This window comes from Neoarius graeffei, chromosome 27 (assembly GCF_027579695.1).
Source record: "Neoarius graeffei isolate fNeoGra1 chromosome 27, fNeoGra1.pri, whole genome shotgun sequence".
Taxonomy (NCBI): domain Eukaryota; kingdom Metazoa; phylum Chordata; class Actinopteri; order Siluriformes; family Ariidae; genus Neoarius; species Neoarius graeffei.
This window is the reverse complement of record NC_083595.1, coordinates 56,481,502-56,501,094: the sequence shown is the minus strand read 5'-3', so window position 1 is coordinate 56,501,094 and position 19,593 is coordinate 56,481,502. Positions and strand designations below refer to the sequence as shown.

At 43.9% G+C, this 19,593-nt stretch overlaps 1 protein-coding gene across 1 annotated transcript in view; it reads right to left on the bottom strand.

Moving 5' to 3' along the window:
* Positions 1-248: 248 nt before the first annotated feature.
* Positions 249-19,593, bottom strand: part of vstm2b (V-set and transmembrane domain containing 2B) — a 58,136-nt gene continuing 38,791 nt past the window's right edge. Inside the window, exon 5 of the mRNA XM_060911469.1 lies at positions 249-328. Within this exon, the coding sequence (XP_060767452.1) occupies positions 258-328 (71 nt within the window). The 3' untranslated portion in view covers positions 249-257. The remainder of the gene's footprint in view (positions 329-19,593) is intronic.

Sequence of the window (19,593 nt, the reverse complement as noted above, 5' to 3'; positions counted from 1 at the left end):
ACACACACACACACACACACATTATATTTTTCCATGCTTTTTATATGGTCCAATTATCATGAAACTGTGGAAATAATCAAAAATTTTCCTGTTTTTTTTTTTTCTCTTGCTTCTTTTTGCTCTGCTGTGAATCATCTTTAACGTGTTGAAACAGTGAACTAATCATATTTATTGATCTGTTTGTGTGGTTATTGATGTCCTGGTATTTGGTAGGTAAATGATTGGCATTAGTTTTTTGTTTTTTTTGTAATTTTCATTCAGAAGACCATGTAAAAGATCAGCAGCATGATGCACATCAGTGGCTCCACAGTCACCATGGCAACGGAACCTAAACAACAACACAAATACAAATAAACATTGTTACTATTCAATTCACTGAAACCAGAGCTTATATACCATGTTAATTATCATACATGATACTGATTAGGCTTGAGTGATTTTACAGTATATCAGGGTGTTCAGAAATACTGACAGTCTGATTTTTCATGCACCATCATTACATGACATGACAGGCATTTAGCAGATGCTCTTATCCAGGGAACCATGAGCTGCCTTAGTGGTTAGCATGTTTGCCTCTCAACTGGGAGATTGTGATTTCTACTCATGCTCCGGTCATACCAAAGACCATAAAAAAATGGTACCTACTGCCATCATACAGATGTGAGTAGGGAGTCAAACTCTCACGATTACTGGAAAACCAGCCTCCCACTGTAACCGGAGCTATGTGAGAGGCCAAGGGCTACTGAAACAGTGATCGGTGCCACCCAATGTGACATGGAAAGGATTTTTCTTATCCAGAAAGACATACAGTGAACACACACACAGAGCGCAACCTGGGGCAAAGTTGGGGTTAGGGGCCTTTCTCAGCCATTGATGTTCCTGCTGGTCCAGGGAAACGAACTGGTGATCTTTTGGGCACAAGGCTGCTTCTCTAACCTTTAGGCCATGGTCAGGTGAGAAAAGAGTTGATTACATTGTGTGTTCTACAACAATGAGGAAGTAGTGGTGTTGTCTGTGAAGATTCTCAGTCATCCAGGTCATAGTAAACTGAGGGTGGTAAAAGAGAGCAACTGGACTTGCTTGAAGATTCTTGAAGACATTTCACCTCTCATCCGAAAGGCTCCTTCAATTCTGTCTGACTAATAGGGAGTATTAGGTGTTTATCCTCTCATGGATAAAAAGCAGTCCTAAGGTGTCGTTGAGTCATCCTGTTGGTGTGGGTCACTGGGGGCTGGGTGTGAACGGCCTAGAGAGTCGTTGGGGTGATCGGTGGGTTGTTGGTTCTCTCTGTCCTCCTGTGAGTCACCACGCACTGGAACACAAATTGGGGGTCATTAGGGCCTTGCAACACAGGGCTCAGAACATTCCTACAATGGTAAAAGGAAAAGAGAAGGAGCAACATCACATCAAGAAAGAACTTCAGAACTGCAGGTATCCCAACTGGGCTTTCTTCAAGAGCAGAAAAAGGAACATAATGGACAAGGAAGATAATAGGAACAAACGCAATAACATTGTCATTCCCTACATTTCTGGTCTATCTGATAAACTCAGGAGGATCTTCTACAAACACAACATTCCGGTACATTTCAGACCCAGTAACACCCTGAAGCAGAAACTGGTCCACCCTAAGGACAGAATACCCAGACACAAACAGGACACCATAGTGTATGCAATTCAGTGCAGTGAGGAATGCACAGACTCGTATATTGGGGAAACAAAACAATCGCTTCACAGGCGCATGGCTCAATACAGGAGAGCCAGTTCCTCAGGCCAGGACTCTGCTGTCTATCTTCATCTTAACAACAAAGGACACTCATTTCAGGATTGCAACGTATGCATTTTAGCCAGAGAGGATCGTTGGTATGAGCGAGGAGTTAAAGAAGCCATTTTTGTCAACCTGGAACGGCCATCACTGAACAGAGGTGGGGGTCTAAGACACCATTTATCAGCCACCTACAATGCAGTCCTTGGCACACTTCCCAGACAACTGAATGCACACCAAAACCTAGCTGTTTTCAGGGACTCACAGGAGGACAGAGAGAACCAACAACCCATTGATCACCCCAACGACTCTCTAGGCTGTTCACACCCAGCCCCCAGTGACCCACACCAACAGGATGACTCAACGACACCTTAGGATTGCTTTTTATCCATGAGAGGATAAATACCTGATGCTCCCTATTAGTCAGACAGAACTGAAGAAGCCTTTCGGATGAGAGGTGAAACGTCTTCAAGAATCTTCAAGCAAGTCCAGTTGCTCTCTTTTACCACCCACAGTTTAAGTGGTGGTGTTGAAATAAACCAAGGGGATAATCGAGCATTTGAAATGTATAGCAGTCATGTGAGGGTGAGGCAGTCAACTATCATTAGCCTTCCATTGAGTTCCATTCATTTTGGCTTTTTTTTAACATCAGATAACTTTATTTTTGAAACCTTCTGTCCTTTTATATGATGGTTGTTATTTTCTAGAGAAACACAACACTGTATGAACAGTTCCATAATCTTGTAACTCACTTTATGGCCATGTAATATATATTTTTCTCCAATATTTTTGCTAAAAATTATACCACAAACCTGCGACATCCAGTCGCACAGGAGAGCAGTGACTGTACTGTTTGGATAAGAAGCTCTCAGGGAATCTGAAAGACTTATTCAGCCATCACTGCATAGACAGCAGCATCAGTGATGTTTTGCTGGATTGTGTTTTGGCTAAACTCAGAAAAAAAGATGTTAAAGTCGCATTCAAAGTCAGGAAGTGAGCCAAAATAACTTTTTGGGGTACAGCTACTAGACAAGAAATGTGTTTCCAGGTGTGTTCTTCCATTGCTTTACATTCCCAAACTGAGTCTCATGCTGTGCAGCAGACGATCAACACAAGTAGCCCCAATCCGACTTCACAGCTCTCCATTCAAACCCTATGGAGTGGCTCCATCTACTCTTTTTACTGTCTATGAAATAAATGAATGGTGATCTTTTAAATTCTTCAACAAGGAGTTGTCTCTGCATTTCCTTAGCACTTAACTTTTCCTCCTCCCATTTAATCTCAAATGATTCTGGAGTTTCCAGTGCATAAACCGATCAACATGAACCGAGCCTGAGCTGTTATTAATGATTGTCGCTATGGTTGCAGTGTGATCTGTATAAGTGAAGGAAATTTCCCCATTGTGGGACAATAAAGGTATTCTTATCTTATGGCTAATGCTAATGACTTTTTTAATGATAAATACCATTATATACCATATACCCTGGTGAAATATCATGCTGATATAAAGGTATGAAAAAATAGATACCGCCCAAGCCTAAACCCAATACACTGTTGTCCCTTAGTTCTTTATCCAAGACCCTGAAATGTTCAGCTACATTTTATACATTTTATAGAGGTGATGATGATAACAAGGTTAGGAAATGTGTAAAAGTCTCATATGCTAGCTTGTTATGCTGTAAATATAATTAATGTAATGTAAATCCTCAAAGTTGTACTTTAAAAATATCCCAGTTCTGCAGGAAAACTGTGCACTTGGAACTGCTATGTTTAAACTCTGACCAACATGCATGGCACTACCTCAGACCTAATTTTACTAATTTACACAAAACCAGCAGCACTAATTGCTGTACTTCTCTTTTTCACTTTCTGCACCGTTTTCCTGCAGAGACAGAACACTTTACTGTGAGCGTTTAAGCCTCATGCACACTACACTGTTTTATCCCCAATAATCCCAGCATGACTCATTTTCATGACTCATTTTCCCTTGGTGACTACTCGCTGCTTGCTCCAGTGTGCACCATCCAGTGGTGCAATTTTCTCAGTCTGCGAGAGATCACAAAGTCTTTGATATTTTCAAGCATGTTTGATTTTGTTTGCAAAGAATCATGTAGTTTGACACCCATGTGTCTAGTAGCAAGTAAAATGAAGAGAAACAGCCAGTGAAAGCCTGTAGTATAGTTATAAAACGCGAGCTACAGGGGCTGGGGAGGATTCAGTTAGATTAGAACCAGGCGTGCACGCCATGTCATGTTATAGGGTTCCAAATAAAGGAAACTAAATGAAGACAACATGTTTCGTTATTGACCAACACTACATTTATGGCGACGAGGATAAACAAAGAATCGAGAGACATTGAAATGAACAGAAGAACAACACGGATTTAACGTTTCAAACCGACTTTGAAAACTTTTGGATCTGACTGGATTCCGCTAGCTAGCAGAGTTAGCTAAGTTGGAGCAGCGAAATGACGGACGAAGCTGGTGGAGATGCCGCTGCTGCTGGCCGTGGTCGGGGAGGTGCACCCCCTGCTCCTGCCCCTACACCCGGACAAGCACAGCAAGGTGGGAATACGATTGTACAAATATCACCGCCCAACCCTTTGAACATGGGAGCTGCAGATCTGTACACGGAATATATGCTTTGGATGGACTCTTACAGGATTTTTGAAATAGCCAGTGGATCCATATGTAGCACAGATGAGGTGAGGAGAGCTACTTTGCTACATTGTATAGGGACTTCAGTCCAACGGATTTTTGCCAATCTACAAGGTCCGAAAGACACTTATCAACAGACGATAGCCATGCTAGATGCATACTTTACACCACGCAGAAATGTTGTGCTTGAGAGGCATAAATTCAGGCAGAGGACTCAGACTCAAGACGAGACTATTGATGCCTACGTAAATGCACTCAGAGAACTGGCCAGATCGTGTGATTTTGGAGCGCTAGAATCAGACATGATATGTGACCAAATCGTGGAGAAATGTGCAAACAGAAAGCTACGTGATAAATTGCTGCAGGAGGAAGGGCTCACATTGGAGAGAACGCTTACAGTTGCAAGAGTTTTCGAAGCTGCACAAGCAGAAGCCAAAGCACTGTCAGACAGCACTAGACAAAAGGATAGCACTGTGAACTTCACCAAAGACAGACGCACACAGCCTCGACGGTCTGAAAAGAAAGGCGTCGGGAAAGGTGAGAGTGACAATGAAGACGGTAATATGTGTTACAGATGTGGATTGACTAACCATAAGGCAGATGACTGCGGGGCCAGAACAGCTAAATGCATGTACTGTAAGAAAGTGGGTCATTATGCTCGAGTTTGCAGCAAGAAGAACAATTCTGCTACAGACAAAGAGAGCAGTAAGAGCAACACTAATTCAAAACAAAGAAAATCAGAGTCAGACAGAACCAAATCGGAGAAACTAAGAAATGTGGATGAACACACCTCAGACAATTCTGATGAGTTTGTTTATTCAGTCGACCCTGAAGGAAAAGAACCAATTCAGATTAATGGACAAAGAGTGAGAATGGTAATAGACACAGGAAATAGCAGAAACTTCATATCTGACAGTCTTTACCACAGACTACTCAAAACAAACACAAAGCTGAAAGCGACAACGAAAAAGTTTTATGCATATGGGCAGAAAACACCATTGCCGTGCATTGGATTTTTCGAAGCTGATCTTTGCTGGAAGGGAAGCAGAATAAAGCACGATGTCTATGTGATCAGAGGTGATGTTGAGCCACTTTTAGGAAGGATGTCCAGCTTTTCGCTGAAAATACTGAACAAGAGAGAGACAGTCAAAGCAGTAGAACATTCTCAAAGATTTCAGAACCTGTTTGAGGAATATGGAGAACTATTCAAAGGATTAGGAAATGTCAAAGGATACGCACACAAAATAACTGTGGATAAATCTATACCACCTGTGGCACAGAAATTAAGACAAATTCCATATCACATGAAGGAAGCTGTGAATCAAGAATTAGACAAAATGCTTGAACAAGATATAATTGAAGAAGTTAATGAAGGATCTGAGTGGGCTTCGAATTTACTGCTCACACCAAAGAAAGACACGGCTGAAATGAGGCTCTGTGTAGACCTTAGAGAGGTGAACAAAGCTGTGATTAGGGAAAGGCATCCAGTACCGACTGTCGATAGTATTCTGCAAGCAGTCCAGGGATCAAAAGTCTATGCAAAACTGGATGCAAGGAAAGGCTTCTGGCAAATTGACATATGCCGCTTTTCCACTACAAACGCGGCTGAGTCGGGCTGAGCCGTGCCGTGCTGAGTCGGGCTGAGCGGGGCTGTTGGAGTTGCATTTCGACTACAACCGCGCTGAACCGTGCTGGCTGGAAGTGGGTGGACACATTGGGTGGAGTTAGCGAAAGTGGGTGGACGTCAGGTGATGTCGTTAAGCAGCGCAAACAGTGACATCAGTGAGCTTTTAAGCGGTAGTCTCACGACCCGAATAGTAAACAATAAACATGGAGGACATGGAGTCGTTAGTGTTGCTGGTCTTGGTGCTGTGGCATGTTGTCACCGACAATGCGGACAGATACTGGCAAGAGCGTATAGATGAGGCGAGGCACATAAGGCTTCAGAAATTCTCGTAATTCTTCTTCTTCCGGGTTTACGGTGTTTACAGATCCCAGCGTGCTCGCGGGGCGTGTGTGGGCATGTGAGGACACTCCTCCTCACCAATCAGTGCACAGGGGAGTGTCTGCTCACGCCCCCAGCCTCACTCGGCACGGTTTGGCTCGCTTCAGCCCCACTCCAAAACGGTGCGAGTTTTAGGGGCTAAGCAGGGCTGAAGCGAGCTGAGTCGTGCTGGTTTTTGGTAGTCGAAACGCGAGCCGTGTCGGGCTGAAGTGAGCTGAAGCGAGCTGAAGTGAGCTGAAAAAGGGTAGTGGAAAAGGGCCATTAGACCCAGAGTCAAGACACCTGACCACATTCATTACACACAGAGGCTGCTACAGGTACAAAAAGGTACCGTTTGGATTATCTTCAGCACCAGAGGCTTATCAGAAGGCTATGGATTCTTTGCTTAGTGGTATGCCTGGAATTGTATGCTACATGGATGACATGGTCTTATATGCGGATGACGAGGAACAGCTGGAAGAGAGACTGAGGAGAGTGTTCAAAAGATTTCAGGAGAGAGGACTGACACTTAACAAAGACAAATGTGTGTTAGGATTGAAACAAATTGAAATACTAGGTCATGTGATCTCAGGAGAGGGAATAAAACCAGATCCAAGAAAAGTGGAAGCCATAAGCAAAGCACCAAGACCCGAGAATATTGCACAGCTACGTTCATTCTTAGGCACATGTGGATTTTTGATGAAGTTTATACCAGATTATGCAAACCTGTCAGAACCACTCAGACGACTGACACGAAAAGGCGAAGAATGGCAGTGGACCACAGAGACTGAAAAGTCCTTTAAAGACATGAAAAGAGCAATGGTAAGTCAACCATGCCTAGCTTATTTCAAGTTAGATGCACCGACCACTGTAATTGCAGATGCCAGTCCAATAGGATTAGGAGCTGTCCTACTTCAGAAACAGTTCAATGGACAAAACAAACCAATAGCGTATGCAAGTCGCTCACTGACCGCCACAGAAAGACGCTATTCACAAATCGAACGAGAGGCTCTTGGATGCGTCTGGGCCATAGAGCACTTTAGAACATACCTATGGGGCGGCAAGTTTACCTTACAAATGGATCATAAACCACTGATATACATGTTCAATCCAGAAAAAGCAACAATGTTGCCACCACGAATTCAGAGACTGGGGATGAGACTGCACCCATTTGAATACAAAATAGAACACGTGGTAGGCAAGTGTAACATAGCAGATTCTCTCTCCAGACTGCCTTTGTCTGCAGCAGAAGACAGTGAGTATGTTGACACATATATGGAGAGGGTACTCTCCATCATCACAAGTGAAGTACCAGCCATGACACTCAATGACATCAGAAAAGACACACAAGAGGATGATACTCTGAACCAGCTCATCTCAATTATCGAGACAGGACAATGGCCAACACAAATGACAGAGGAGTTGCAATCATATAGGAGATGTGCAGAGGAATTGTCAACACACAATGGACTGATCCTTAGGGCACACAGGATTGTGCTGCCCAAAAGTAAAATAAAGCAGGCCATGAACATAGCACATGAAACACATCAAGGAGTAGTGCGGACAAAACAGTTTTTGAGAAACAAATTTTATTGGCCGAACATGGACATTGAGAGATTAATTAGAAACTGCAATGCATGCATTCTGAACCAACCTTTGCATGAAGATCAACCGCTCCAGCCACTAGAGCTACCCCCAAAGCTGTGGACAAAGTTAGGCGTAGATCTAGTAGGCCCAATTGACAACAAGCATATACTGACAGTCATTGATTACTATACGTCTTACCCAGAAGCAGTTGTATTGTCAGATATATCATCACAGACAGTCACTGGAGAACTAATGAAGATATTTGCAAGATTTGGATACCCCCTAGAGGTAGTGACTGATAATGGCAGGCAATTTGTGTCCAATCTTTTTGATTCTTTTCTCAGAACCTGTGGAATCAAACATATCCAGGCATCCCCTTATTACCCAAAGAGTAACGGCAAGATTGAGTGCTTTCATTGTTACCTGAAGAAAGCCTTCAGGGCATCTACGTGTGAGGGAAAGAACTGGACAGAAGAACTGTCAAAGATCCTGATGGCGTATCGTACGACCACTCACAGAGCATCAGGAGAAACCCCAGCCTATCTCATCTTTGGAAGGGATATGCGCACCAAACTACCAAATTGGGAAGAGGAAGAAAATGAGAACAGCGACATCAGAAAGCATCATGACGAATACAAGAACAAAATGAAAGAGTATGCTGATAAGAAACATGGAGCAAAAGAACACAGTTTTAAGATAGGAGACGTTGTATACAATGCAAATCTGGAGAACAACAAGTTGGATTCAAAATACAAAGATGTGCGTTATGTCATACTGAGAAGTACCTCTGACACTTCTTTTGAGCTAATCAATACTGACAATGGAAGTCATGTGAACAGGAATGTCAAGCACCTCCGACATGCACCCATGCTGTTGGAGGTCAGCATCCCAGAACCAGAGATTCCGGACATGGACATAAGAGTACCCGAGGATACACTACAGCCACCACACCTGCCGACTGCAGAGATACCGCAAGAGACTGTCACAGTCCCAGAACTGAAACCTCCAGATGAACTTACCACCATTTAATGTTGAAATGTTTTTAGGTCTCAGTGAGTTTGAATTTATTTAGGTTATGAGTTAAAATCTACAAGGGGAGGAAAATGTAGTATAGTTATAAAACGCGAGCTACGGGGGCCGGGGAGGATTCAGTTAGATTAGAACCAGGCGTGCACGCCATGTCATGTTATAGGGTTCCAAATAAAGGAAACTAAATGAAGACAACATGTTTTGTTATTGACCAACACTACAAAGCCCAAGAGGAACTCAAATTCATCTGCTCTCATGTGTTACATATTCCTGAATCCAGTTTCCTGATTATCCAGATCATCCATCTATTTCTGTCAAAATGTAAGCAATGCTTCTATAAGACATTATTTGGCATGTCAAACCTACATTTGAACATGAAAACAGCAAAAATAACGCCAAACATGACATGATTCCTACTCACACACAGTTTAAAAATAACTTACCAATATTTTTCTCCATATATATATTATTTACCACCTGGGAGGTCCGTATCGTGACATACCGTAACTGAGGTCTTGAAAGTACTGACCGAGGCCCTCTGGGCTGAGGTCAGTATTCAAGGCTGAGGTCATGGTATTTCACCATCAAGCTGGAGCCTATCCCAGCTGACTATGGGCGAAAGGCGGGGTACACCCTGGACAAGTCACCAGGTCATCACAGGGCTGGCACATAGACACAGACAACCATTCACACTCACATTCACACCTACGCTCAATTTAGAGTCACCAGTTAACCTAACCTGCATGTCTTTGGACTGTGAGGGAAACCGGAGCACCTGGAGGAAACCCACGCGGACACGGGGAGAACATGCAAACTCCACACAGAAAGGCCCTCACTGGCCACGGGGCTCGAACCCGGACCTTCTTGCTGTGAGGCGACAGCGCTAACCACTACACCACCATGCTGCCCCGGTAAATAATATATTTATTTTTTTCTTTACCAAATTCTAACAGAAAATGAAAGTGCCCGAAAGGGAAAACTGAGCCGAGGCGAGCCGCCATTTTGAATCCTCATTCACGGCTGTCATGCAAATGGCTTCCTCCTCAGTATACAAGTGCACTTCCCTGGCAGGAAAAAAACTACATTTTGCCGCCTATGTAGTCCCCTATTTATACAAAATCGTAGGATACGGACCCACTTGCCAGCCAATCAGAGTGCAGGATTTGATGGAAACCGTCTCGTCTCGTCTCCTTCCGCTTTATCCGGGACCGGGTCACGGAGGCAGCAGTCTAAGCATGGAAGCCCAAACTTCCCTCTCCCCAGACACCTCGGTCAGCTCCTCGGGAAGAACACCGAGGCGTTCCCAGGCCAGCCGAGAGACATAGTCCCTCCAGCGTGTCCTGGGTCTTCCCCGGGGCCTCCTCCTGGGGGGACATGCCTGGAACACCTCCCCAGGGAGGCATCCAGGAGGCATCCGAAAAAGATGCCTGAGCCACCTCAGCTGGTTCCTCTCGATGTGGAGGAGCAGCGGCTCTACTCCGAGCTCCTCCCGAGTGACTGTGCTTCTCACCCTATCTCTAAGGGAGCGCCCAGACACCCTGCGAAGGAAACTCATTTTGGCCGCTTGTATCCGCGATCTTGTTCTTTCGGTCATTACCCAAAGCTCATGACCATAGGTGAGAGTCGGAACATAGCTCGACCGGTAAATTGAGAGCTTCGCCTTTTGGCTCAGCTTCTTCTTCACCACGACGGACCGGTAAAGCGACCGCATCACTGCGGAGGCTGCACCGATCTGCCTGTCGATCTCACGCTCCATCCTTCCCTCACTCGTGAACAAGATCCCGAGATACTTAAACTCCTCCACTTGAGGCAGGACTTCTCCAACAACCTGGAGAGGGCAAGCCACCCTTTTCTGGTCGAGAACCATGGCCTCGGACTTGGAGGTGCTGATTCTCATCCCAGCTGCTTCACACTCGACTGCAAACCGCCCCAGTGCATGCTGGAGGTCCTGGTTTGAAGAAGCCAACAGGACAACATCATCCGCAAAAAGCAGAGATGAAATCCTGTGGTTCCCAAACAGGATTCCTTCCGGTCCCTGGCTGCGCCTAAAAATTCTGTCCATAAAAATTATGAACAGAACCGGTGACAAAGGGCAGCCCTGCCGGAGTCCAACATGCACTGGGAACAGGTCTGACTTACTGCCGGCAATGCGAACCAGACTCCTGCTCCATTCGTACAGGGACTGGACAGCCCTTAGCAAACAGCCCTGAACCCCATACTCCCGAAGCACCCCCCACAGAATACCATGGGGGACATGGTCGAATGCCTTCTCCAGATCCACAAAGCACATGTGGACTGGTTGGGCAAACTCCCATGAACCCTCGAGCACCCTATGAAGGGTATAGAGCTGGTCCAGTGTTCCGCGACCAGGACGAAAACCGCATTGTTCCTCCTGGATCCGAGGTTCGACTATTGGTTGAATTCTCCTCTCCAGTACCCTAGAGTAAACTTTCCCCGAGAGGCTGAGAAGTGTGATTCCCCTATAATTGGAGCACACTCTCCGGTCCCCTTTCTTAAAAAGAGGGACCACCACCCCAGTCTGCCACTCCAGAGGCACTGTCCCCGACCGCCACGCGATGTTGCAGAGGCATGTCAACCAAGACAGCCCCACAACATCCAGAGACTTGAGATACTCAGGGCGGATCTCATCCACCCCCGGTGCCTTGCCACCGAGGAGCTTGCAAACCACCTCAGTGACTTCGGCTTGGGTAATGGACGAGTCCACCTCTGAGTCATCAGCCTCAGTCTCCTCAATGGAAGACATGACAGTGGGATTGAGGAGATCCTCAAAGTATTCCTTCCACTGCCCGACAATGTCCCCAGTCGAGGTATCAAGGACCGTGACGTTGCCCGGTATGGCGCAGCCGGGGCCCCACCCTGGAGCCAGGCCTGGGGTTGGGGCTTGTATGCAAGCGCTTGGTGGCCGGGCCTTTGCCCATGGGGCCCGGCCGGGCTCAGCCCGAAGAGGTGACGTGGGCCCGACCTCCTGTGGGTTCACCACCCACAGAGGTAGCAGTAGGGGACTGGTGCAGTGTGGATTGGGTGGCAGTCGAAGGCAGGGGCCTTGACGACCTGATCCCCGGACACAGCGGCTAGCTGTTGGGAAACCAGACCGCGAAAAAATAATTTCTCTTATTTCTCTTTTGTCTTGTGTCTGTACAAAATATTGGCAAATATTTCATACAAAATAAGTCACATGACAAATTTTGGAGATCAGGTGTGTTTCAGCGGGGGATTTCTCCAGGTGAAAGATAGTGAACCGTTCTCACTTCGCACATGTCAAATACTGAAGCATTTAGTGCCACTGCACAGACTCAAAAGAGTGCCTTTGGCTTCACTATACTGACTCACTAATCCTGTGGCAAAATTAAATCCCATTTGCTTCAGCCTTCCAACGCAAAAACTAAACACATTTACTGGCTTTGTGGATGAATCTGATGCTTTAGAGGTGAATGAATGATAATATAGGATAACACCTTTTTTCTATTCATGTTGTTCTTCAGTGAGAGATCTATTTGCATATGGCAAAATATTTTCATGATACAGCATCTTGCAAAAGTATTCATCCCCCTTGGTGTTTCTCCTGTTTTATCACATTACAAGCTTGAATTAAAATTGATTTTTTGGGGGGTTCATACCATTTGATTTACACAACATACCTACAACTTTAAAGGTGAAAATTGTTGTTTTATTGTGACACAAACAAGAATTAAGATGGAAAAAAACAGAAATCTGCAGTGTGCATAGGTATTCACCCCCTTTCGTATGAAACCCCTAAATAAGAGCTGGTCCAACCAATTCACTTCATAAGTCACAGAATCAGTTGGTTAAGATCCACTTCTGTGCAATCAAAGTGTCACATGATCTGTCACATGATGTCTGTATAAATCTACCTGTTCTAGAAGGACCCTGACTCTCTAACACTACTAAGCAAGCAACATGAAAACCAAGGAGCCTCCAAACATGTCAGAGACAAAGTTGTGGAGAAGTATAGATCAGGGTTGTTTTGTAAAAAATATTCCAAACTTTGAATATCCCATGGAGCTCCATTAAATCCATTATAGCAAAGTGGAAAGAATATGGCACCACTACAAACCAGACAAGAGAAGGCCTCACCCACCAAAACTCACAGACCGGGCAAGGAGGGCATTCATCAAAGTTGCAACAAAGACACCACAGATAACACTAAATGAGCTGCAAAGATCCACAGTGCAGACAGGAGTATTTGTCCATAGGACCACTTTAAGCTGTACACTCCACAGGGTGGGACTTTATGGAAGAGTGGCCAGAAAAAAGTAATGGCTTAAGAAAACACATTTGGAGTTTGCCCAACAGCATGCAGCAGACTCCCCAAACACATGGAAGAAGACTCTCTGGTCAGATGAGCCTAAAATTGATTTTTTTTTTTGTCATCATGGGAAATGCCATGTGTGGCGCAAACCCAACACCCTGAGAACACCATTCCTACAATGAAGCATGGTGGTGGCAGCATCATGCTATGGGGATATTTTCATCTGCAGGGACAGGAAAGCTGATCAGGACTGAAGGAAAGATGGATGGCACTAATTATAGAGCAATTCTGGAGGAAAACCTATTTAAGTCAACCAGAAGTTCGAGACTGGGACAAAGGTTCACATTCTAGCAGAACATACTGCTAAAGCTACAGTGGAGTGGTTTAAACAGAAACATTTAAATGTCTTGGAATGGCCTAGTCAAAGCCTAGACCTCAATCCAATTGAGAATCTGTGGCATAACTTGAAAATTGCTGTACACCAACGCAACCCATCTAACTTGAAGGAGTTGGAGCAGTTTTGCCTTGAGGAATGGGCAAAAATCCCAGTGGCTAGATGTGCTAAGCTAATAGAGACATACCCCAAGAGACTTGCAGCTGTAATTGCACCAAAAGGTGGCTCTATAAAGTATTGACTTTGGGGTGAATACCTATGCACACTCCAGATTTCAGTTTTTTCATCTTAATTATTGTTTGTGTCATAATAAAACAACAATTTGCACCTTTAAAGTGGTAGGCATGTTGTGTAAATCAAATAGTGCTAACCCTCCAAAAATCCATTTTGATTCCAACTTGTAATGCGACAAAACAGGACAAACACCAAGGGGGATGAATACTTTTGCAAGACACTGTACTCAGTACATTGGGAGAAGAATGCTGAAGATGGAGCTGCCAGACAAGATGAAAAGAGGAAGGCCAAAGAGGAGGTTTAAGGATATGTGGTGAGAGAGGACATGCAGGTCACAGAGGAAGCTGCTGAAGACAGGATCAGATGGAAACAGATGATCTGCTGTGGTGACCCCTAATGGGAGCAGCCAAAAGAAGAAAAAGAATATGTATTTTAATTCACATCCAAGGTTTGGCACTGTAAATATAATGTTAAGATAGAGAAACACATCACTGTCCACATGTGTTTCTGTTCAGTGTCAATTTGTTCTGTATGCAGTGAAGGTTACAGGGAGGAGTTCTTTAGGAGATCTTTAGGAATGTTTTACATCATGAATACATTTTCTTCACTTGTTCTGTTTCAATGATTCCAAGTAGCATTTGTATTAAAATACAAAACAAACCTTTGTAATAAAGCTACATCCAATTAAAACTATTCCCTCTGTCACTGTCATTATATTAGCAAACTGTGAAAGTGTGAAACAGTACCAGTGCATCAGATATAATAGAACCATAACTATACATTGTTTTACTCTGTGATAATGGATGTAACTGCCTGTTTCACATCTCTCAATCACCTCTGTTTGTTTTACTTATTAGACTACAACTCTTATCTAATCCTTACAGTATGTATATAGTTGCATGCAGGCTATACACTAGTTTTACACTGAAGCAGGTTACATAACATAGGTAGAGTGTAAGTGGAATTTCTGGCATGTGAAATACTAGCGTTCTGTTTCTCTGGATGTCTTTTTTTCCTCTTATGTTGTGTGTAAATTAGCTCTAGCATTGCCTGTGCAACTCAATGCCAAAGCATCATGAAGCTGAATCAAACTTGCTTTTAATCAGCACATTTTTGGCAACTGCACTTTCTATTGTTAAGGTCCAACAACCACTCTGCATTATAGATTAAACTTGGGCCAACCTTTTCCTTGTAAATATGATCAAAGATCCAGTTGTACTGGAGGTTACATGACTGTAGGATTCCATATTAGATTCTTCTACATGATAATATTTCAGTGTTTTTTTTGTTTTGTTAGTGTCACTGCTGCATCAGCAGACAAAAGTGCTAGACACCATAGCCTGTGCTCTCATCTAAGGAGGAGTGCCATACTCTCTCAACTGTCAGTTACATCAATGCTAGCCAATCATAGGTGTCTGTGAGCTCATGCATATGGAAGTGGGAGGATCGCGTTTTCCTCCGAGTGTGTTACGCGCCACGACATTGCTTGAGCAGCAACTCAAAAAGAAGCAGTTGGCTGGTGACACATGCTTCGGAGGAAACACATGATAGCCTTTGCGCTCTCTGGTTGGTCGCTGTTGTGCGATAGGGGAGAGCTGTCTTGCGGGTGGAAATTAGCCAAGACTAAATTAGTGAAAAACTGTAAAAATAATTTTGCAGTTAAATGTGTGCATGTGTACATTTACACTGTGGATTGTTCTGTCCAACAAGTAATCTTTTTGGCCTACTTTCTCTTGAAGAGCTCTGATTGGCTCACTCTATATCAGGGGCGCAGATAGGATTTTTGAACTGGGGGGGACTGAGCTGTCAGCAAATGATTCCATTTTGTGTGTATATATATATATATATATATATATATATATGTGTGTGTGTGTGTGTGTGTGTGTGTGTGTGTGTGTGTATATACATATATATATATATATATATATATATATATATATATATACACACACACACACACACTACCGTTCAAAAGTTTGGGGTCACTTTGAAATGTCCTTATTTTTTAAAGAAAAGCACTGTTCTTTTCAATGAAGATCACTTTAAACTAATCAGAAATACACTCTATACATTGCTAATGTGGTAAATGACTATTCTAGCTGCAAATGTCTGGTTTTTGGTGCAATATCTCCATAGGTGTATAGAGGCCCATTTCCAGCAACTCTCACTCCAGTGTTCTAATGGTACAATGTGTTTGCTCATTGCCTCAGAAGGCTAATGGATGATTAGAAAACCCTTGTACAATCATGTTAGCACAGCTGAAAACAGTTGAGCTCTTTAGAGAAGCTATAAAACTGACCTTCCTTTGAGCAGATTGAGTTTCTGGAGCATCACATTTGTGGGGTCGATTAAATGCTCAAAATGGCCAGAAAAATGTCTTGACTATATTTTCTATTCATTTTACAACTTATGGTGGTAAATAAAAGTGTGACTTTTCATGGAAAACACAAAATTGTCTGGGTGACCCCAAACTTTTGAACGGTAGTGTGTATACATGTTATTTCACCTCCCTCACTGCCATCACCGAGAACTACCTGCAGGCCAGGACAATGATAACATTTTAACATAGCCTATGGAAATCCAAAGTTTACACATTATCATCATGCACAGAAACTGCAAAACTAGTTTTAAAACCGCTAAGTTCCAACTGTTCAACATGCGAGAGGCTGGGCTACGTGTGTGTGTGTAAAGTGTAAACCAGTGCATCCTGACTTTCTAACTATGCCTGTGTGTTGCGTGAGCGGCAGTCAGTCAACAACTCTTCGCAAAGTTTCCTTATGAAACAATATGCTCGCTGAAATTATGGCAGGGAACGCCAGATTAAACATTAAAACTGCCTTCTGAGCACTGTATCTACAGGCTGCCACCGAAAGAAGGAGGCTACCAGAAAGGCATCTCTACTCCGTACAATTTTACTTTCACTACGACATTACTTTGAACAGACTATCAAAAAATTGCAAGGTGATATGATAAAGTAAGGCACAGTTTACTTACAGTCGGTTTTGTTTTGTTTTTTGAAAAAACGATGCAATCATTTTCTGCCTTTTGGCACCCTTCATCATGCCATGTTGGGGTCCTGAACTAGGAGCAGCTGTCCCCGATATGCCTGTCAAACTTGTTGTGGGTAACCATAGCAACCAAGCTCGAGCTCGCAACCTGTGCAGTCTGCGCAGTTGCAACTATGTATGTACTGCTGTGCACCTCAATAAACCGAATGGTAATTAGTCTTGATTTTTCCGTGAGGTTTGCCTTATGCAAAGAAAGACAGCATAGATGTTTTTTCCTCCCTATAAGTGTGGGGGACCGAAAGAGGTGAATTTAAATCTGGGTGGGACGAATCCCCCCGTCCCCCCCTCTATCTGCGCCTGTGCTCTACATTGGTGTCATGACATATTGGACATCTCTCCTGAAACTTGCTCCTGATATTATTGCTGAGCCATTAACTTATATTTTTAATTTGTCCTTAAAGCAAAATATTATTCCTGACTCTTGGAAAACAACATATGTAACACCCCTTTTAAAAGCTGGGGATCTAACTACAGTGTCTTGCAAAAGTATTCATCCCCCTTGGTGTTTGTCCTGTTTTGTTGCATTAAAAGATGGAATTAAAATGGATTTTTGGAGAGTTAGCACTATTTGATTTACACAACATACCTATCACTTTAAAGGTGCAAATTGTTGTTTTATTGTGACACAAACAATAATTAAGATGAAAACAGAAGTCTGGAATGTGCATATGTGGCAGATCACAGAATCCAGGGACACATGTCGGCCGAAACGAATCCGAGATAATCGCAAAAGAAGCATTTTTTTTTCGAAATTTGTGATTTTTGTTTTTTTCCATCATGTGCAAGTTGAGATCTTGAAGAATGCAATCAGTATTTCAGATAATAGATTGTTTTGTTGGAAAAGCATACATTTTTTGTTGCAAATTGTCTCGTTTTTGTCAGGACTGTAGCCTGCTGGGGGGTGTGGGTAAATTACCATATGGGCCATTCACATGAAGATTTAAGTCATTTGTTTTTTTTTCCGCGAATCAGCTGTATGATCCGAGTTGAGCGCATGGCTACTTAACCTGCATACAGGCGTGTGATTTCACTATGGAATGAGTTACTAAACAGAGCGCAGAGGAGCAAACACCGCGAAGCAAACAGACACTCGGTATTTACATCAGAGATCACCATTTCTAGCAAAAAAAACCCGCAACCTCGTTTTCCAGATTGAATGGAATACTTGAATGATTGGATGATACATGGACCGTGGAGGCATTGGTGTGTGCAAGGCGCCGTTTCTCTTTCTGATGGGGTAAGTTTATTAATCTAAGGCTGTGTGGTTATTTTTGCATGTAACGGAGAGTGTTGTGGTTTGGTTAAGCCTAGGTCACAACCGGATGTATGATTTTTTGGCTGTGTGATTTTTGGCGTTTCCCAAGTCACTGCGTTTTTTTTGTTCACGGAGAGAGACGCGCGTTGGCCGTAAGTTTGTCTTGCAACCTGAAAAAAAGTAAGCGCCCGTAGAGTTTGTTTGACATGACAACAAACCTCTGCGGCCAGTCTGCGGCTCGAAAATCAACACATCACACGCGCGCTCTCGTGCTTTTCACACGCGCGCTCTCGTGCTTTTCATGCGCGCGCTCTCGTGCTTTTCATGCGCGCGCTCTCGTGTGTTTCATGCGTGCTCTCCGTGCGTTTCTTGCGTTTTTTGCATGTAGACCGGCCGTAGGAGCGCGTACTGTACGGCCAGTTGTGACCGAGGCTTTACATGAAACTAGTATTGTGTTAGTTGTGTCATCATCGTGCTATCTTTCTTTCTTACGGTGTGAGTAATTTTTCAACCACAAAACGTTAAAGTATACTTTAGGACTTATTTTTGTACTTCATAATTGTGTTGGGCATACTTTGCATGGAAGGAAAATTGACATGGTGATCTTTGTTTACATGAAAGTAGCATCGTGCTAGCTCGTAGGGGGTAGGGCTTTCCTTAATGTCATGCAAATGAGCACCATTATGTGCCCGCCCTGCACCCAGAGTAGCTGAGATGGAAAACTTTGAGGGCGATTTTCTCCCTTTTCTGTTTTAAGAAGTATACACTTTCAAAAGGCCACACATTCTTCAAATATTGTCAGATCTCCACATGGAAGGCATCATTGGAAAGCTTAGAAACTGTACTTTCTGAATCTGTCAATAACTCAAAATGTCCCCGGGCAGACATGTGTCCCTGGATTCTGTGATCTGCCACATATGTATTCCACCCCCCAAAGTCAATCTCATCTCATCTCATTATCTCTAGCCGCTTTATCCTTCTACAGGGTCGCAGGCGAGCTGGATCCTATCCCAGCTGACTACGGGCGAAAGGCGGGGTTCACCCTGGACAAGTCGCCAGGTCATCACAGGGCTGACACATAGACACAGACAACCATTCACACTCACATTCACACCTACGGTCAATTTAGAGCCACCAGTTAACCTAACCTGCATGTCTTTGGACTGTGGGGGAAACCGGAGCACCCGGAGGAAACCCACGCGGACACGGGGAGAACATGCAAACTCCGCACAGAAAGGCCCTCGCTGGCCCCGGGGCTCGAACCCAGGACCTTCTTGCTGTGAGGCGACAGCGCTAACCACTACATCACCGTGCCGCCCCCAAAGTCAATAC